Source organism: Pangasianodon hypophthalmus, chromosome 20 (assembly GCF_027358585.1).
Source record: "Pangasianodon hypophthalmus isolate fPanHyp1 chromosome 20, fPanHyp1.pri, whole genome shotgun sequence".
Lineage (NCBI taxonomy): Eukaryota > Metazoa > Chordata > Actinopteri > Siluriformes > Pangasiidae > Pangasianodon > Pangasianodon hypophthalmus.
Genome location: NC_069729.1, coordinates 15,023,229 through 15,044,972, shown reverse-complemented (window position 1 = coordinate 15,044,972; position 21,744 = coordinate 15,023,229). Strand labels below are relative to the sequence as shown.

Sequence of the window (21,744 nt, the reverse complement as noted above, 5' to 3'; positions counted from 1 at the left end):
GATATAATTAATATGCTACTGCTGATAAACTGTAGTATAAACTCACTACACTGCTATGTAAGTTAACTAGAAAATATTAATGAATAACATAGCTCAGTCATTTGCACTGTACATTAATTATGTGCCAATGACAGTGAGTTCATCTCACATGATTTTGAACACTGTGTAGAGTTTGGATCATAACTGTACTGAAGGAACCACACTAGGTACATCTTTGATGAGTGACAAATTTGAAACATCAGACATTAGTGGTCAAAAATCACTGTCTCAGAAAATGACAAGCACAAAACAAAATGCATTAATACTGCAACCAGGTGTTGGTATTTCTGGACCATATGGCCTTGCATATCTTCCTCTTCCCGCATTGTCAGCTGTTACATCCTTCCACTTAGTTCATGACGCAGAATTTAACGCCATTCTCTGGTTATGCAGGTGTAATTTTGAGCAGGAACTATGTTCCCATTCTTGTTTGTGATGTCAATGATATGCAGGATGAGATATGAGGGTTTTATCCCGCTTGCTTGGTTTAACTATTTCACTTATTTCTCCTACTAAAGCTGTTTCCCATTGGGTTTATCTCAGATTCATTCAAACTTGACGTTCATTTGGCACTCAGCAGGTAGATAAAATGTCTAAAGACTACAGTCTACCTGTGAAAACATGTTTGAAAACATGGTTAAATAAGTAGTTCCCCATATTTCTGTGGACACACACTTTTAATATTAAAAGACAAATGGCCTTTCCATTTAGCAGTATTGCACTGAATAGTTTAGTTTTTAACATTATTAAGTAGCTTCAAATAAGATCTTTTTACAGTGATTATGGCAAGAGACTCTGAAATAATCAGAAGCCACATCCAATAAAGTTCATTTCCATACAATGTGGCATTTATTTAAATTCAGAGCCCTGTTACAAATGGGTATATAAATATTTAGTACATATTGTTAAAAATTCAAAACATACTGTGTATATAAAGTGATCCAACTTGGCATTAGACTGAATTACTGATTTATAATATTAATAATGATTCTCAACACTTACGTATTATGTAATATAAACCTACACTATACAATTAGAAATGTTTAAACATTCATTCATACATAATTATAATTCTTATAACTGACAAATCATTTCATTGGCACATATTATTAACATCATGCATAGAATAATAAGGTGACGTATAACAAAGAAGCTATTATAATCTCTGTAATGTACTGCTCAGGAGCCAGAATTTAACAATAAAAAAGTGACAATAATTTTTTCACATTGCATGAGATGCTACAGGATAGTGCAAGAAGTTGGATATTTTGTGGTGTGAACCTTCTTTTCAGTCCCATAAACAAAATAGTCATAGTGTTTGCCATTGTAGGAGTAGAAGGCTTGAGTAAGAGGCACCAGCTCTACTGACTGTCGCTGTGGATAGACAGACACAGAGAGAGAAATAGGGTGAGAGAGGATATCATTTTCAGTGTATTTCAGCAGCAGTGTAGCATTCGGTCCTAGAAATGCAGAGCATAGCTTTGGGTAGGTTTTTCTAGTTTAGTCTAAATTCAGCAACAGCTTGAAGCTCATGAGTGAAAGCAATGACCTGGAATTATAAGGTGGTTATAATTTAGCTATTTTAAGATATTGAGCCATAATGTTTTGACCCTAAGTAAGGTCAAAACATATACAACCTTACAACTTTGCATTTTTTTTAGCCCAATTTTAAGTAGTACTTTGGCAAAAACAGCTGACATATATTCAATGTCAGGTAAATAACATATGCATAACGTGAACTCATTTTGCAACTAAAAGCAAGTAATTCCAAGGTCTCAAAATGTAAAAATGCTAAGGCCACATCCCAAACTTCATACAACTGTTCTAAATAGTATCTAAACTCTCTAAACTCTAAAACACGCAGGCTATATCCACAATCGCACTACCTCAATAAATAATATGCAAAATATTGAAACACTAAAAACACTACTCCTGAAGTGCATACTGCCATACTTAATAGTGCTCAACATTTTATAAACCCTAAAAACAGTATGTCCTGAAGTGCATACTATCACACTTAAAATTACTCAAAACCTCTATCTACAAAAAAGTCCTGAAGCACACACTATTATATTTAATAGCACTCTAAATGTTATAAACCCTAAAAATTATACATCCTCAGGCACATACTACCATACTTAATAGTACTTAAAATTTTTATAAACCCTAAAAATGTTTTGAATAAATAATATGTGAAATCTCTAAACTATAAAATACAACAGCTATGTCTCAACCTGTAAAACTTCTGAACTCTAAAAATGATACTACTTAAAATCTCACATTATCCTAAACAGTATGTATAATTTCCTAACCCTAAAAACACCCCAAAGTGCAAAGTACTTTTCTAAATACTAAGTGAATCATTAAACTCTAAATACACCAACATAATAATTTGCACACTACTGTAGTAAATGGTATGAAAATTCTCAGAACCCTAAATATGTTAAGGCTATATTACATGCATTATTTCTTTTGTTTCTTATTATCTCTAGTCTCTGTGCAAATCTTATGTTGGTTTTTAAACTATACAGCACTAATGCTATAGAGGCATATTATTTTGGCACACCATTTGAGGTTATGCGCTGGATGGAATTTGAAATGGTTGAAGTTGCTGTCCCCTAGTGGATATATCAAAACCTGCAACTGGTCTAGTAATAAGAATCAGTCATTGTTTTGGAGTATTTCTTGCTCACCTGTTGCAAGATGCGACTGACAGTGGAGTATTTGTTCAGGTGCTCATGGATGGCTTCTTCAGAGGCATTGCAAATCTCCTTGTCAGGGAAGCCTACGATTGGATAGACCTGCAAGAAAAGCTCGACATTAAATACTGACTCTTTTTCGAACATATCCGAGCATGTAATATTTCAGCGTTAATGATTTATAAAAACAAAAACAGCAACCTTCCACAGATATCGCATTTAGTACATATTATTTCCCTAAGGAAAAAATGAACCAAATGAAAAAAAAAAAAAAGAATACCAGGAGACTTTCATCTATAAAGAATGCTTCCCCAGACACTTTCTCAAACTTCTTTATGGGGAAATCAGGCAGCCGGTCCGGTATGAACTCATACACTTGGTTCTTCCTAAAAAACATCATATACAAATCCAAAAGTCTAAGATCACAATGAAATCTGGGATTTTTTTTATTTAAACCTGGAAATAAACAGAAAGTTTTAGAATTTTGAAAATTCTAAAACAAAAAAGTAAACATGAGATTCTACTTTTCACTCAAGTTATTGCTGATATTATCATTTGTAATGAAAATCTTTGTGTTAAATTGAAAAAGAATGCCAAACATAAGCAATTTCACTAGTGGTCTCACTAGTGTAGTATATAAATATATACTATATATAAATCTAACATGTGACATACTGTGTAGGAAAATGCCTAATTATGTTCAACATTCTTAAAGAAAAATGGCAGTTGTTATTATCCAAAACATATAAGTGAGACCTGGGAATGAACTAACAATCTTTTGGTCTTTGATCTTAATTATTTTCCATATTATCTACAAATATTAATATGGCCTCAGCTATTAATCCTAAGTCAATACATTACGGAAATACACTTACCATGTGACAGTGAGCTGAATGAAATGCAAAAGCTTTTTACGGCCATTACACTTGCGGCATGTTTTATGACCGTTACCATGGCACCATGTACATCTAATGAGAAAACACTTATTAATTACTGATGTACTGAATGATATCTAATGCACATATTCTATATATTTATATTTATATAGAAATAGAATATGCATTAGATTATGCACTACTGAGAGTAGTGCTGGCTATAATTCAAATCACAGGTTTCTATTAATTCATTCATTCTCATACATTTTTGCACACTCACAACTCACGGATATTCTAAGTCTAATAATAAAAATGATTTTAAAAATATGCTATTGTTACAATGAAAAATGTCTAATCATTGATATGGTGAGGCTTTCTGTAAGGTGACATTTATTTAACATTAATGGAAGGAGTCACAGGTGTCAGCATTTTGTAAAACTCGGTAAGTTTTCCACTAAAGGTGAATTTTCAGGACTTTTTGGTTTCTCTTAACCTCAAGACAGAGGAAAAAAGGGACACTGATGAGGGAACAAATGTTTGCAGCTGCTAAGTGATAACAGGGACTAACTTGTCTCACAGGACATGCTGTGTGACATCATTTTACTTATTGCAAATTTGCTGTGGTATAAAAGAAATAAAACATTTCAGGACATGCTGTTATAGGACAACAATCAAGTTCAGGGTAGTAATGATCACACCACCACACTGTTGATTATTATCCTATAACAGCATGTCCTAAAATGTTTTTTCTTTACTTAGTACACCGTGATGAGTGCAGTATCAACTGATACTGTTTGCTACTTACACTTTTCTTCCCCTTCCATGGCAGCCAACGCATCTTCTGTTCCTACCGTGTATAGCGCCATGACAGGACATACAGCTGATCTAAAGGTAAAGGAACAAAGAAAGGTCTTTAAAAATATAAGGCTACTCATTAATTAGCCCTGGATGGTTCAGTAACCATGCCACTGTCATTGTATTTTGTAGCAAAATCTTTTCTAAACTTTATCATAAAATGGCAATTTGTAATTTTAGAGCCCTCTGCTGCCTGTGAGGTGAACTACAGTTGCAATAAAAATATTGATGAGTCTTCCTTTAACAAACACCACCCTCTATGTTAAAACTGAATGCCTCGTGAGTTGCCTTTTATAGCAAATGGGTGAGGCTAAATTGCAGAAAATTGTAAACATAATTGTAAAAGGAAGAAATTAAAATGACACCCAGCACGAGAATATTGAGAATAATAGCTTTCCTATGGTAGGTTTCAATTTAAGAGCTTATTAAAAACCTTTTACAAATTATAAATTCCAGCATTAAATATGTGATATCTCTATTTTTAGTTATTACCATAAACATAAATATAAAAATATGAATAGGAATAGACAACCATATTCCATATCATGATAGCAGGTGTGTTTGTGCACAGGTGGGAGTTTTTGTTTTTTAGCTTACATTTTAAACATGGATTTGGCTTAAATTTTAACCATTTTATTTCATGTTGTTATTCTCTGATCATCAGATGGTCTGAACATAACTGCTGTTATTAAAAAAAAGTCATTTTGAGAAATCACGTCCTGGCCACATTTTACTAATTTTGAGTCATACTGGGAAAAAAAAGGCATTCAGACCACAAGGAAGGGTAAACCAATAATTTACCATTCATTTAAAAGATAAACATACAGTATACTGCCATGCTGTGCTATTTTCGGCAAAGCTATTAGTACACAGACTGAAATCAGGGCTGTGATACAGGAGCAAAAGTACAACAGCCACACTAAGACTCATGTAAATTTAGTGTCCACAATCAACAACTCTTTAATGTCATTAGTTATGAAAAACCTAGTTTTGATAAGTGATATCTGTAACACAAGAGCCCATTATTCTTCGCAAATAAATGCAAGTCAATGTTGTAATGATGTCAGAATAATCATGAAACAGATGTTATGTGAATAGAAAATTCTAATGTGTGTGTGTGTGTGAGAGAGAGAGAGAGAGAGAGAATCAGTAAGATACAATGAAAAAGACCCCTACATTCGGTTGAACATTTACCCATTTTGAATTTTTACCTAAAGTGAGTGGAATGCTACTTTAAATATTTTTTCCAACACAAAATTTTGAAAATCCGCTCAGCTCAATTACTCTAAATAAAAACATTTACTCACCCATCCTCTGCTATGGCAGTGTGTACAGCGCACACGTCCTTTCCCCTGGCACTGATGACAAGGCTGAGAAACAAGAAGAATTACAGAGAAATAAAATGAGAGAAAAAACAAAGTGTCACAGCTAACATGCAAACATCCACTGGTTTCCAAACCTGTTCTCAAGTGACAACAGTTCTACAGCAAAGTGATGACAGATTTGAAGTCCAGTGATCCAGTAAACACAATATATACAATTACATATTCACACTATATTATACACTATACTATATTGTGGATAAAATAATTACACTTTAAACTTAAATTTGTTGTGTTGCTACTACAGCTGTTTTACAAAGTCATTATTTAAAAATGAGATTGTGTAGTAAATCGGAGAAACATTTTAGGTGAGATAGATTTTATTACGTTAGCTACATAAGCTTTGTTGTTTGAGTATAAAACTAAACAAGCAAATACTAGACATGTCTTCTCTGATCAGTCACATCTGGCGAAAGTGTTCTGTTAGATGGTGGCATCTAAGTAAGAAATGTAACCAAGAGTCAAATTAAATATCTGCATGAAAGCACTGCAGTATGAAATCACAATACCCACAGTACTACAATGCTTTAAACCTGAATTATGCTCCAGAGTTGCATAATAAAACATAATAAAATATAAAGATATTGTTCTCCTGTGTCAAATACGCCCATAAACAATACATATCAAGACCTACATTTAGCAAAATAGTGTAGGAAGTGTAGAAATGTATGCACAACAATGATATTTAGCTTTTTATTTTACAATCCATTTATAATAATAATAAACCATGAATAAATTAGAAATATGAAAATATGATTAAACATGCTTCCCTCATTGATGCAATGCTACCATGCCTGTGCTAGATTTTTCTTCAAATACAGTGCAAGGGGCTGTGTGTCATGAAGTGGACTGATAAATGCAAACACACATTTTCTGTTTTCATTAAAACCAATATTGCAGACAAACAAAAGGTCTCGATAATACTTGAGACTCCAGAAACTTGAGGCAGGCAATTGACACTATGCTGATTTTTAATTGGCTGTTAAATGGCCATTCTTTTGGAAAACATTAATTTTTTAATTTAAATAAATAAATAAACAAACATACACACTGAAGGGGTTAACAACCATGGCATATGTAGAACGCTTACATTTACAGTTGCATTTAATGCTATGGAACCACACAACGTTAGCAGCCTCTTTTTTCTCCCTCTCTTGAATCTAATAAGAAGAATCTATGTACTAATCTACTACACTGTAATGCAAGATTTGAGACCTAAATCTGACCTAAATATCAACCTTGTGATTCGTATAGCTTCATCTTTCATCACATAGCTTCACTTTCAACCATATTTCCTAGTTCTGCATTTTCCTTGTAATCGTGATATTTTTGTTTCTGTTAGAAAATCCAGTCACAAATATATACAGTATTTATCCAGAAATATCAGTGAACTTTGAGATTTCACCTCTTTTCGTCCTTACATGCAATAAATAAGAGATTTCTGGGAGCTGATGATGACTAAACAGCAAAAACAAATAAGGAATGGTTAAGAAAAAGAAACAGAAACCATAAGACTGGTTCAAGATTCTAAAGGCTATACCTTTACAGATGAGGTGTGAGGCACACGCACTTTCTGGACCGTGTCAGTGAATTTGGGTGGATATTGCACTTCTACTTGCCATGGAGGAGGGATGATGCCATACTGCGGCCCGTCCACATACTGACCTGATCATGAAATAATATGAGTTTCACATTCAAATAAGTGTATAGTCATGGTGTAAACATATGTTTTTAATTGTCCTTTTCAATCACTATTATTTATCTATCTACTGTATTATGAATATACAGGAACTAATAAGCTGCCATTCAAGAGTAGAGAATATATAGTACAGTGTATTGCTGTGTATGTGCTATGAGTTCAGCGATCAGTATTGGTATTGCCATTAATTGTATTACTAGAAAAACAATAGTATCATAGTAGATATTGTATTATACAAATCTTTGGACTCGGATAACATGATTTCAGGCTCAAACTGACAATATGACACTTGCAATTTTGACTACAGCACCAATAACTTTGGATTCGGCTACCAGTTTAGCGTAGTCCAAACTGTATGTCTAAATCATCACACACTTACTCTTCCAACCAAATGGAGTTCAAATGTAGGTTCTGACAATGTAAGACATGCTGTTATCTATATAAATGGACAAAACGGTGTCCCATCGCTAAAACAATAGTAGCAGCCGGAATCACCTTCTTCCTCAGCATAGTTTGGTATCATTCCATGCAAGATTCAGGTGGGAGTGCGATCCAAAGGTGCAATTGTATGTTAGAAGGATAATATAGTTCCACTTTCATTTGTTCATCTTTAAAAAAAAAAAAATACAGACATACTCTGCCATTTTATGAAACTGTTTATGTACTAATGTCACTACTGAGCCAAACCATGTTGATGCAGGTATGTGATTATTTACGTGTGCAATTTGCACTATGCTGAATTGGTAGACGTGAGTTACTAAGTTCCACATGTCTTAGCTGATCAGTTACATTCAGATTTGTAATACCTGATCAGGACTAAAATACTTAACTCAAATACACTAACAATGCTGATAATGAGCAAAAGATGGTAATGGTAATTAGCATCACAAGGGACTCATCAGGGATATCCAGACTCTAAGTTTTATTCTATTCAATCTTGACTAGACTGGCCTCTAATGAATGCAGGCATAGAAGTCTATGCCATGGTTCTGTAATTTATGAGAATTTATGCCTCGCTTATCTCTGGGAGCTTCCTGAGTATGACGACAGGGACATTGTTTATGGGCCAGGAATAGAGCTGGGACCTTGGTGCAAAATAGACAGTGAGTTGGAGAGGACAAGTTCAAACTTTATGGGGTAAAATCAGTTTGGGAGGATTTACAAGAAATCATTGTGTGAAAAACATCATGTAAAGTAGGGAAGCAAACAATATTTTAATGAGGTTTTGCATGTGCTGTTCATTCTTTATAACCGCAGTGAGTTGAGATTTTTAAAAAATGGTTCGAAACAATAAAAATAAAAATAAAAATAAAAATAAAAGTGTTTATTTGTTACCGAGGTAAATGTGGCTCTGTTTAAATGGTGTTGGCATCAGCACAATGGAGTTGCGAATGTGCGACAGATATCTAATATAAAACCAACTTTACTGTTACAGTAACTTGAGACTCAGTAAATGGTATAATTTTTTCTTCAAGCTACAAAATCCATTTAGCAAATTTAATACTTGCCTTTCATTTGTACTAATAATTTACTAATAATGGACAACGTGTGCGTGGAAGCAGGGGTGTGGTCGAATGCCGGTTTGTGAATGGAGGGCGGACCCGGAGAAGATGAGTGGTAAGGATTACACAACTGCGGGAAATCTTGCTAATCAGTGTTCTGTGTTTCAGTAAACAGTAACAAGGATAAAGGGGGGAGACACAAGTGCCTCGAGAGAGAGAGACGACCAGCACAGAGCCGTGTGTGTGGTTAGTACGCTATCAAGCGAAAGCAAAAATAAAGAGCCCTTTTGAATTGTCCTCAGCCTGCCTCCTGCTTCCTCCTTTTATCTTGGAAGATAAAATGGAGCCAGCTGCGCCAAGACCAGGAGCAGCGCATCCAGGCCCTGCTCGAAGCCCAGGCAAAGGATCAGCAGGTGCTCCAGAGCTTATTCCAGCAGCCTAACCGCAACTGAGAGTAATCGATGGTCAGTGAATCCAGCCCAATTTGTTGTGCTATCCCTATTTTTTCAATTGTTAAAGATTATATCAGTATAAAGATTATACAGAGTGACGCAGGACATTCAAACACAAGAAGAAACGACTCAGTTGTTGGTCTCAAAGAGCCGTCGGGAACTGTTACCCAAGGTGGCTCACCACTAAGCTTTTACTCAGAGTTAGACAAATTAGCAATGAATGTACTGCTTCTTTCACTTAGACATATAAAATAACCTGAACATAAAAAGTTTTAGAGGCATGTACTGATAATAAAATTGCTTAGCATAATACATTTCTTTATTTTTAGCATGGTCTAACCCCTTAACCTCTCAGCTTACTATATGATTATTCATCTTAAAGTATATTATTCAGTGACTGTAATTACTTTTTCGGTAACTACAGAGAAACTTGCAAGTCCCGTAATTTTAAGTTTGAATTGTTGTTCAATCCAAGTGAGCTACCTTCACATGGACTCTTGTATGGAAAACAAAATCATGGACTTGACTTTTTTGAAAAGGACACAAATTTGTCTAAGATAAGGAACCTTAAAAGACAGCTGTGCTTACGCTGTGTTCCAAATACGACAGACATTAACCTAGGAGTATAAACACAGCCCAAAAATGGTTACATCAGATTATACCTGTTATCAGTACATGCCTAATGTGTTGTATGTAATATACAATACCATTATATATCTCATGCTCCCAGGCACTTGATCTTGACTCTGTAAATGTTTCCAAGCGATACTAAAGAAGAGAGAAAAAATGGTTATTCTTAGATTAGCTGAATGTAATTGAACAGAAAAGAAACTGTCCAATTGTTATGGAACACACAATAATAATGTCAGTACACCATCATCACGATGTAATACAGAAGGAGCTGATTTACACGATACACTGTAAAAGGCTTCAAATCTTTGAAGACAAGGTTCTGGGCGGGTTTGCTGCTGTATGTCCATTTTTTCCCCACAAACTTGAGCAAAGCCTCCCTGGCCACATCTTCAGACACTTGAGGCACCCTGTAAGACCAATACAATTATATAAATTTTTTCTCCCACATTTGTCATGGATGATACACTGAAAATGTACAGTTGTACAGTAAAGGACAAAATTACATTTCATTTAGATATAGTAAATGGAATGGAACACCCACAAAGCAAGTAAGTTCCTATTATCACTCTTGATATAAACAGTCGCTACGTTACCAGCTTATCTTCTCTCTCGTGCTTAAAGTTAATAAGACAAAAATGCAGCTTGTCATATAACTAATAAGCCACAAAGTGCAATGTCCTCTGCCCTGCAGACCTCCCCGGAGTGGACCAACTTTACTGCTGACTGTTACAAAGAACTGACACTAGAATTTCCTTCCATAACACATTAAATCAATGTCTCCTTACAGAAAAATTCTTTTTACGAGAGGCCAAAAAATGGAATTTCCACCTGTTTTGGGGTGCCCTTGTTCAGCATTGAATTTATTTGAGCTGTCACACTCCACATGAGAACTGTTTGCCCAGCAAGGGGCTCATGATACTCTACACACAGAAACCCAACAGTGTCCTGACTAATATTATAACAGACTTGCAGCAATAAAATTCAGAAATAGCAAATAAAAGCAAAAATAATTCATTTGTTTATACTGATTGAAAATGTCTGATAAGTCGATTTACATTCCTCTGGCGGAATGGAACACCAGTATACTGCGAGAAAGGGTTAAATAACCATTTTTTAAATCTGTATATTGTTGGGCCTAAATTTAAGTTGTTACTATAGAAACCATAATGTATTACAACAAACATATTAATAAATACACCTTTTTACCAATCGGAATAAAGAGTTCAACAGTATTGTGGTATAAAAATACATAATTTCACATAGTAGTAGATAAATACTCACAGTAACACACAGTAATATCAACATTAACGAGCAAAAAATTTTTTGCCTTACATCAAGGAAGAATAATGGAGTAGTGTTTAAGAAATGTAACTATAATGTTAAAACATTTTTGAAGTCCTGTAATAAACCGTACATTATACAACATACATAAAAATTTGCATACATCACATTAGGGATGGAGACGTTCCTGTCATTCTCCGGCTCAGGAATGAAGTCAGGCGGAGGAGGGTAGATCTGATCTGTGCTATCTGATTACAAAAAAGGGTCAAATCAGAAGAGTATCATCTAGTGCAACACATAGTGAACTGCATGTCCTTCAATTTATTAGCATAGTTACCATAAGATCTATATGTGAAAAATCTGTACTGTAGAAGGTGGTGTTGCTCTGACTGATATCCTTCATCTCCCTCCATCTCTTACTATAATGTCTACAAATGAAGGCCTAATGTTTACCATAAACTCCAACAGACTGTCTATGCTTCCATAATTAACCTTTGTTATACACCATCTGGTCACTTAATGCCCACAAATAGAAAATAAGATACGATTATATTACTTTAGTAAGAATAATCCCCTGTATGAGTCTGCTTTAGGATGCTTTGGATTAAGTGAGTGCAAAAAAAAATGCCATGACATTTGCCATTCTGGCATAGTTCCTACTTCCCAACCCAGAAGAACAGGAGGCGGGGCAGACCTTGTCAATGACATTCCATCATTGCTATGACAGAAAGTGCTTACCTCCACCTTTATGGTCTTCGTAGCCCGTCACACTGTCCAACCAGCCTGCAGGTGGCGCTGAAGGACCCTCCTCAGGAATGCTTGGATCAAAGGCTCCTATGAAAAGAGAGAGAAGCTGTAACAGACATAGTGACTGTCCCATACACTTCTTCTCCCAAAAAGATTAAATCTAGAACCCTTAAGGGTTTTATGTGTAACCCTACAACAGAATGTAACCCTTTTTTTTTTTTTAGATAATCTGCAATTATTAGCAATCTATATAATATAAGCTGTCTATAGTGTCTATAAGCTGTCTATACAATCTATAGTATATAAGCTGATGTTTCTTTAAAAAGACCTTGCATATTAGTATGTACTTATATACTTTTAGGCAATTATATTCTGGGTTATTTTGTTATTTTTAAAATTAAAATGGCTTACAAACTGCTTAAAGATGAAATATTGAAAAGTTTGGACACACATGTTCATGGAATTTTTTTCATTTTTCCTATTGTAACACTAGGAAATAATACATATGGGAGTATGGCAAGAAAAGTGTTATACAAATCAAAGCTCTCAGTATTCTCAGTATTCTGGATGAACGTCTCATGATAGAGCGTCACCCAGGAGGCTTTTCTTAAAATTCACAAATAGTTACAGAGTTACAGTCCCACTGACATTGTTAAGTTAATGATTAAGAATCAAGAAGGTGACGAATGCAACACAAAGAGGACCACGCAATGTATACAGGATATCCTGTATGTGCGTGGGTTTTATGCAATCCCTGATACTTCACCTCTTTTTACACCACCTTCTAGGAGTGTACAGATGTAGAAGGTTTAAGAAGTGAGTATTTGAAGAAGCAAACTCTTAGTGCACCCTGACAGCTTCTGGATAAACAACTGCTAAAAACAGAAATTGAGCAATTCAATTAAAACACAAACATTGGTTTGTTTTGGCCGAAAGACGAACCATTTAATTCCTCCATTCTTCCAGTTGCCTATTCATGGGTTGTTGCCTGTCTGGGAGCTCCAGCATACACAGTTATAAATACAGCATTTCTCACATTTAGTTAAGTGAACAATACAATTATGATGGTGACATAAATAGCAGCGTGAATGCGCTTCCTCTAACTGAGATCATACTTAAGATTGGTATTTGAACACAAGCACAAGAAAGGTGAAGGAATGGTGGCTGAAGAAACAATGCACTGAAAATACAGCGCTATATCACAACAATACGACAGTTTATGTCGGGAGGGATTTTAAATGGCCAAGGTTTTACTATAATTTCTGGTATATAAAACACATGTTTGCCCTAGAGGTGGCAAAACAACTCAAAAATAAAATGAACCCAAATGTACAAATAAAGGAAACCACATAGGTACAAGGTTGCCATGTAAAAACTGCATTAATAAGCTATCACATTTAGGTGCGATTTGCAGCTAAAATGTAAAAATCTAAACGAGACAAAAAGAGTTTGAACTGTCCCTAAAACCTGTTATAATGCACTTCTACTGAATTCGCAAATGTGACTGGTCGGAAACTATGATTAATTTTCTACAACAGCAGTTCTGACATGAGTTCCAGTATCAGGGTTTATATTAATGCACATGTTCTAATACATTAGCATTTGACGCTCTCATAAACAGATTTAAAATCTGTGTAATTGCTGATATGGTGACGTTTTCTGTGAGACCACGTTTATTTAGCATTTTTGGAAGGAGTCTCCAGTGTCAGCACTTTGTAACAGTCAGCAGTAAAGTTGTAGCTTTAGGTTTTCCACCACAGGAAAGTCTTCAGAATGGAGGGTTTGTCTGTAGCATGACAAGCTGCAGTTTATTATCTTCAAGAGATAAAAAAAGCGAAATCTATAGTTGTTTATAGCTGCTATAAGATAAGTGATAACATGAACTAAATTGTTTGGTGGATGTTCTATAACATTAAATGTAACTATAAATGGATATGACCAGTCTTTCTTTAATAAATTAAAAATAGTTATCGTTGGCAAATTGCTGTTGTATAAGAAGAATAATTATTCCATACATAACAGACAGAGCCTGAGAAATATCAAGAGTCCAGATCTTAGGTGTATAAACGCAAGAGAAACCCCACCCAAATCACTAACACAAAGCATTTACGTAGTGCATTGTTGAACTTGATTATTGCCATATCATTAGTGCAAACTGCCGTGATGGGAAAATCTGCTACCCAAGGAGCAATTCATGTCGAGTAGATTTATTTGTGCAGACTGTATGGCACTGTAGCTTAACAATGGACAAATTATCACATAAATGTAATCCCCTGGGAGCAAGTGCAATAATGAAGTGCTAAGAAACAATCTTGATAAAAAGTCTGGCACCTCTAGATGTAATCCTAGGTCTAACTATAAAATGTACAATGTTCTGCATTTGGAGAATGTATGTAAAGGAGCATGATACATTGTTACCCAGTCACAATGCATGGCCTGATTTTGATGAGCATCATTTTTCAGACAAAAAAGCAAGATAAGTGGTGTTATCAAATGCTAGAATAGTTTTTGCTAGAGTTCATTCCAAAGGTCACCAGGGCAAAGAAGCAAAACTCAGACACCAAACATGCCTTAGCAAATCAGTTACATCCAGAAAGGGAATAATTGTGTAATAATTGTGTAATAAGAGAAATAAGACAGTTTGTGATGTGCCATTATAATAATCAATGTCGGGGTTATAACAGCATCACACCATCGCACATCAATCACACCATCACGTCCAGAAGACTTTCTCATGTTGGAAATATTAAAATAACAACCTCATCCTTCGAAAAATGCCAAATAAACATCTGCTCCTCACAGAAAACTTCACCACGTCAACTATTAAACCAATTTTTAGAACCATTTATGCAGATTTTGGTTGATCACTTTCCCTATAACGTAGAAATTCATATTTGTAAATATTCATTTACATCATTAACTTACGTAGCTATTAACAAGACAAATCTAGCAGACAAAATACAGATTCCTTTAATTCAAGCAATGTTATTGGAACAAAAAGTTACAATGAATATAATCACAGACCAGGATTATTTTACAGTGCCATGAAAAAGTATTTGCCCCCTCCGGATTTCACTTATTTTTGCATATTTGTCACAATAAATGGTTTCAGATCCTCATACAAAATGTAATATAAGACAAAGAGAACATGAGGAAACACAAAAGAGAGTTTTTAAATGATAATTTCATTTATTGAAAGAAACAGATTATGCAACACCTATATCACTTATGAAAAAGTAATTGCCCCCCACCCCCCAAACTTAATAACGGGTTATGCCACCTTTAGCAGAAACGACTGCAACCAAACCCTTCTGATAACTGAAGATCAGTCTTTCACATCGCTGTAGAGGCAAATTTGGCCCATTCTACTTCGCAGAATTCCATCAATTCAGCCACATTGGAGGGCATTCGAGAATGAGCTGCCCGTTTAAGGTCCTGCCATAGCATCTCAATTTTGTTTCTTTTGATCCATTCGGAGGCAAACTTGCTCTTGTGCTTTGGATCATTGTCTTGCTGCATAACCCAACTGCACCTGAGCTGCAGATCATGGACCGATGACTGGACATTCTCCTTCATGGTTCTGTCAACTTTCATGGTTCTGTCAATTACGGCAAGTTGCCCAGGCCCTGAAGCAGCAAAGCATGTGATCACACTACCACCACCCTTTTCTTACCATGTAATGCTGTGTTTGTATTACTCCAGAAATAACGGGATCCGTGTCTTGCAAAAAGTTTTTTTTTCTTTATGTTCCTATTGCTTAGCATTGGTTTTCGCCTTGCAACTCTCCCATGGATACCAGTTTTTCCCAGTTTTTTTCTAATGGTGGAATCATGAACACTGACCTTGTCTGAGACGAGTGAGGTCTGCAGTTCCTTAGATGTTTGTCTGGGTTCTTGTGTGATACTGGATGAGTCATTGATGTGCTCTTGAAGGAATTTTGGCAGGCCAGACATTTCTGGGAATATTCACCACTGTTCCAAGTTTTTTTTTTTTTTCATTTGGAGATAATGGCTCTTACTGTGGTTCACTGGAGTCCCAGAGTCTTAGAAATGCCCTTGTAACCCTTTTCAGATATATTTTAGCAATTCTTTCTGTTCTCTTCCGGGATTTCTTTTGATCACGGCATAGTATGCTGCATGGTGAGACCCTCTGGCCTACTTCACAATGCTGTAAAGTTTCTATTTACATGATGTTTAGATTCAACATGGATGGCAGTAATCAAGCCTGGGTGTACTGTGTCTAGTCTAACTGAACCTAATTATCAGTTACATTTGGTTTATTGGTTGATCGAGTAACTAAGTTGGTGTTGGATAACTTTTTTTCTGATTCACTAAATGAAATCATCATTTAAAAACTAGTTTGTTTGTTTGTTTGTTTGTTTTTGTGGGGGGAGGGGGGGGGAGGGTTGTCATTAAATTATGTTTGAAGATCTAAAACATTAAATGAGACAAATATGCAAAAGTGCACTGTTCTTAAGAGGGTCATAGGATTCAGTAAGTCTCAAATTTGAACCAAACCTGAAGTCAAAGCAGCTGACACTGTCCAAGCTGATATTCCTCTTCCTGTAGTAATGTCAGATTTGAGTCATGCATTATTACAGAAGACTGTCACAATATATTTGTACGATCGTATATATATATATATATATCAATATAGTATATTCATCAGTAATCAGTAATCATTAAGCCTGATTAGGGGATCACATTTTACTATGTACTCTGTCTCTCTACATTTCTTCTCCCTCTGTCTCACAGTCGATAAAGCCAAATGTACAGTAACTTACCGACATTGTGCTCTTTCTCATCCATAATCCTGAAGAAACAGAGCAGGTTTAAGCAGAGGGTTTAAATCTAATGAATCTTAACAAAGTCTGGATGATTATTTTGATCTGAGTTCAACTTGCGTGCGTGCCTGTTGACGTTCGATAAAGCCACGCCCACTTAGCGGGCTCGTATCTCATGCAGCGTTCACTTGGTCATGGAATTGCTGTGATACGAGAGTTTCCGGTTCGTGAAAACAAGTCAGTTCGGGACTTCCCACCTGGGAGTGGGAGCTGGGAGCTGGGGCAACTTTCTACAAAACACGAAAGTGTTTTAATAACTGACAGGAAGTAACTTATGTTACTACATGTTACGTACAATTAAGATAAGAGAAGGGGGTGGAGAGGGGGGAAATGTTGGAAAGTTCAATGTTGAAAAAAATTCATTGTAAAATGTAAAAGAATTAAAAAAATAATATAAGAGTACATACCCAATATTACCACAGGCTCACCAGCAGGTGGCGATACGGGCTTACTTTTAAGAAAGTGTTGCTGTCATTATTGTTATTATTAGTAGTAATTATTGTTATTTATTTATTTATTTATTTATTTATTTTAAAGAACTGTTGAGGACATTATTCATTTTAAATATGGTACATGTATAAAATAAGTATAAAATATAAAATAAATATGGTGTGTGTGTGTGTGTGTGTGTGTGTGTGTATACGGTACTGTGCAAAAGTCTTAGGCACCCTATTTTTTTTTTTTAGTACAAACTTTGTTATAGATTTTTATTTTATGACTTCTACATTATTGATTCAGTACAAAAATATTTTAGATTCCAAACATTAGTTTTCCAGCACAAAATTAAATGTTACAGAAAAATGTTTGTATGTCAGTAAAGAGAGCAGCATATTACATAAGAGACACTTTTCAGACAAAAAACATAATGAAGACTGCTGGATTTTGCTGCAAAAATAAGAAGCAAGTGTGACAGTCAAAGTCTCCAGAAGAACTGTGGCTTGTTCTGCAAGATGCTCAGTAACACTTACAGCTCATTTCCTTATAAAACTGCACACATTGTACCTGAGACTACTGGGGTTTTTTTTAAGCGAAGGATCGTCACATCAAATATTGACTTTGTTTCATTTATTGCTGTTTACTGCTCTTTATAGTACAATACTGTGTGTGCGTGTATGTGTATATATATATATATATATATATATATATACACTATATTACCAAAAGTATTCGGTCACCTGCCTTGACTCACATATGAACTTAAGTGCCATCCCATTCCTAACCCAATATGATGTCGGTCCACCTTTTGCAGCTATTACAGCTTCAACTCTTCTGGGAAGGCTGTCCACAAGGTTGAGGAGTGTGTTTATAGGAATTTTTGACCATTCTTCCAAAAGCGCATTGGTGAGGTCACACACTGATGTTGGTTGAGAAGGCCTGGCTCTCAGTCTCCGCTCTAATTCATCCCAAAGGTGTTCTATCGGGTTCAGGTCAGGACTCTGTGCAGGCCAGTCAAGTTCATCCACACCAGACTCTGTCATCCATGTCTTTATGGAGCTTGCTTTGTGCACTGGTGCACAGTCATGTTGGAAGAGGAAGGGGCCCGCTCCAAATTGTTCCCACAAGGTTGGGAGCATGGAATTGTCCAAAATGTTTTGGTATCCTGAAGCATTCAGAGTTCCTTTCACTGGAACTAAGGGGCCAAGCCCAACTCCTGAAAAACAACCCCACACCATAATTCCTCCTCCACCAAATTTCACACTCGGCACAATGCAGTCCGAAATGTACCGTTCTCCTGGCAACCTCCAAACCCAGACTCATCCATCAGATTGCCAGATGGAAAAGCGTGATTCATCACTCCAGAGAATGCATCTCCACTGCTCTAGAGTCCAGTGGCGGCGTGCTTTACACCACTGCATCCGACGCTTTGCATTGCACTTGGTGATGTGTGGCTTGGATGCAGCTGCTCGGCCATGGAAACCCATTCCATGAAGCTCTCTGCGTACTGTACTTGGGCTAATCTGAAGGTCACATGAAGTTTGGAGCTCTGTAGCAATTGACTGTGAAGAAAGTCGACGACCTCTTTGCACTATGCGCTTCAGCATCCGCTGACCCCTCTCCGTCAGTTTACGTGGCCTACCACTTCGTGGCTGAGTTGCTGTTGTTCCCAAACTCTTCCATTTTGTTATGATAAAGCTGACAGTTGACTGTGGAATATTTAGGAGCAAGCAAATTTCACGACTGGATTTGTTGCACAGGTGGCATCCTATGACAGTTCCACTATATATATATATATATATATATATATATATATATATATCAGAATCAGAATCAGAATCAGCTTTATTCGCCAAGTGTGCACGCAGACACACAAGGAATTTGTTGTGGTTTTCTTTAAGGTGCTCTTGGTACATACATACATATCTTACATGAGAACAAAAAAACATTTAAATAATAAGACTTAACAATAAAAAAATAAAAATAAAAAATAATAATGTGTATGAATCTGGAACAGAAGATTTATATACTGTATATATTCAATTCAATTCAATTTTATTTGTATAGCGTTTTAACAATGGACATTGTCACAAAGCAGCTTTACAGAAATAAATGGATTCACAAAAATATATTGTAAATATTTGAATTTATCACTGTGAATTTATCCCTGTATATACACGTATACACAAGTTGTATTATATATGGTATTAAAAAAGGGGGGGAGGGGCAAGCCCAAAGCTTTGGTCAGGAAATTAGCAAGAATGTGCCACCATTTGCTGGTTTACTTTTGGTGCAGTGATCTGTTTGGGGAAAAGCTAGAAACAGGGAAATTCACTTATATAGTCTTCTTGTATGCTGATTGGCATCTCTAAATTGTCTGTAGTGTGTGTATCTGTAGGCCATGCCAGTCTGTGATGCATTAGAGGAGATTTGGACATCTGTTATGTTTTCGTGGACTTTAATATTTCAAATGGTGCCACTTCCAAACAGGGACTGTGGCATTGATCATTAAGTGCTCATTTGTACTGTGGTGAGAAGTCTATACATTTTCTTTTTTATGTGTTTTATCATTAATTATGTGGGTTTTTTATTGTTCATGTAGGTATATTCATTCATTCAGTGGCATTAATATGATATTGATGTTTTATGGTATTTTCAGCTGATAAACTGTGATGTACTAAACTGGCCACAGAGTAGTTTGTTATGCAAAAGAGCTGATGGCCAGCTCCTCTTGTGCTTTGTGAAAAAAAATCTGAAATGTGTTTCTAGAAGAAGGGCAGGGAGACAGTAACAAACAAAGTGGTAAAGTGGATTGTAGCTATCTTAATTTTTTAGTGATGTTCACATGTTTTTGTATGTACTTTTATACTATTTTTTGGGACGAGATATGGGACCAGAAATGTTTATCCATGTTAACACTAATATAAAGTAAGGGAATTATTACAATGGTACTATATAGGTCAGCTGATTTTTAAAGCACTGTATGTAATGTAGAGTATGTTTTTCTTTTTCATTCTTTCTTTCACCATTCCTTCCTCCCTGCATGTTTGTCCTCTAAGTGCATTCAGCTGCTCTATGATGTTGCACAAGCAGCAGTTGTTGTAGTTGCATAATAGGAAGAATGTATTTGCCTCTGCTTTCCCAGGTAGCTGTCTTGCGAAACTGTGAGACAATAGGGTAAGGAAAAAGTGGACAATGACTAGAAGATTGTAGAAAAATGTATTATTCAATCTAAAAAAAAAATTTAAAAAAAACATTATCTTTAAAAACAGGTTTTGGGAAACTGCTACTTCTAACTACACACTGCAGTGAATCCAAAAGAGTGTTCTGATAAGGGGAACTGTAAAACAAGTTCCCCCACCGGACACACCCACACGCACCTACACGCAAACACGCACACAAACACACACAGCATTATCAGTATAGAAGGATAGCTGGTTAACTTGATTGTAGTTTGTTATGCAAAAGAGCTGATGGCCAGCTCCTCTTGTGCTTTGTGAAAAAAAATCTGAAATGTGTTTCTAGAAGAAGGGCAGGGAGACAGTAACAAACAAAGTGGTAAAGTGGATTGTAGCTATCTTAATTTTTTAGTGATGTTCACATGTTTTTGTATGTACTTTTATACTATTTTTTGGGACGAGATATGGGACCAGAAATGTTTATCCATGTTAACACTAATATAAAGTAAGGGAATTATTACAATGGTACTATATAGGTCAGCTGATTTTTAAAGCACTGTATGTAATGTAGAGTATGTTTTTCTTTTTCATTCTTTCTTTCACCATTCCTTCCTCCCTGCATGTTTGTCCTCTAAGTGCATTCAGCTGCTCTATGATGTTGCACAAGCAGCAGTTGTTGTAGTTGCGTAATAGGAAGAATGTATTTGCCTCTGCTTTCCCAGGTAGCTGTCTTGCGAAACTGTGAGACAATAGGGTAAGGAAAAAGTGGACAATGACTAGAAGATTGTAGAAAAATGTATTATTCAATCTAAAAAAAAAATTTAAAAAAAACATTATCTTTAAAAACAGGTTTTGGGAAACTGCTACTTCTAACTACACACTGCAGTGAATCCAAAAGAGTGTTCTGATAAGGGGAACTGTAAAACAAGTTCCCCCTTCGGACACACCCACACGCACCTACACGCAAACGCACACAAACACACACAGCATTATCAGTATAGAAGGATAGCTGGTTAACTTGATTAAATCAAGAGCCAGCAGCTGCCTTTAAAGAGACAGGACAGTGTCACTGCAGGAATCTGTTGTTTTCTGAAAATGCAAATGAGTACAAACACAGACTGTA

The 21,744-nt window shown here is 35.8% G+C and overlaps 1 protein-coding gene across 1 annotated transcript; it reads right to left on the bottom strand.

Annotated features, from left to right (window-relative positions):
- Positions 1 to 865: 865 nt before the first annotated feature.
- ssuh2.1 (ssu-2 homolog, tandem duplicate 1) lies at positions 866 to 17,119 on the bottom strand. Its single transcript, XM_026932530.3, has 12 exons — positions 16,948 to 17,119; positions 12,156 to 12,251; positions 11,581 to 11,665; positions 10,414 to 10,543; positions 10,211 to 10,271; positions 7,391 to 7,515; positions 5,776 to 5,838; positions 4,419 to 4,498; positions 3,614 to 3,706; positions 3,019 to 3,124; positions 2,733 to 2,840; positions 866 to 1,413 (listed from the first exon to the last, which is right to left on the bottom strand). Exons 1-12 carry the CDS (start codon positions 16,970 to 16,972, stop codon positions 1,279 to 1,281), a joined length of 1,107 nt encoding a protein of 368 aa, XP_026788331.1. The 5' UTR covers positions 16,973 to 17,119; the 3' UTR covers positions 866 to 1,278.
- Positions 17,120 to 21,744: the final 4,625 nt, after the last annotated feature.

Coding starts and splice junctions, on each gene's coding strand:
- ssuh2.1 (XM_026932530.3), bottom strand. CDS start 16,972: ATGGATGAGAAAGAGCACAATGTCG. Junction 7,516..10,210: donor GGAGCATGAGATATATAATG/GTATTGTATATT, acceptor TTTCATGATCAG/GTCAGTATGTGGACGGGCCG. Junction 3,707..4,418: donor CATGGAAGGGGAAGAAAAGT/GTAAGTAGCAAA, acceptor TTTTCTCATTAG/ATGTACATGGTGCCATGGTA.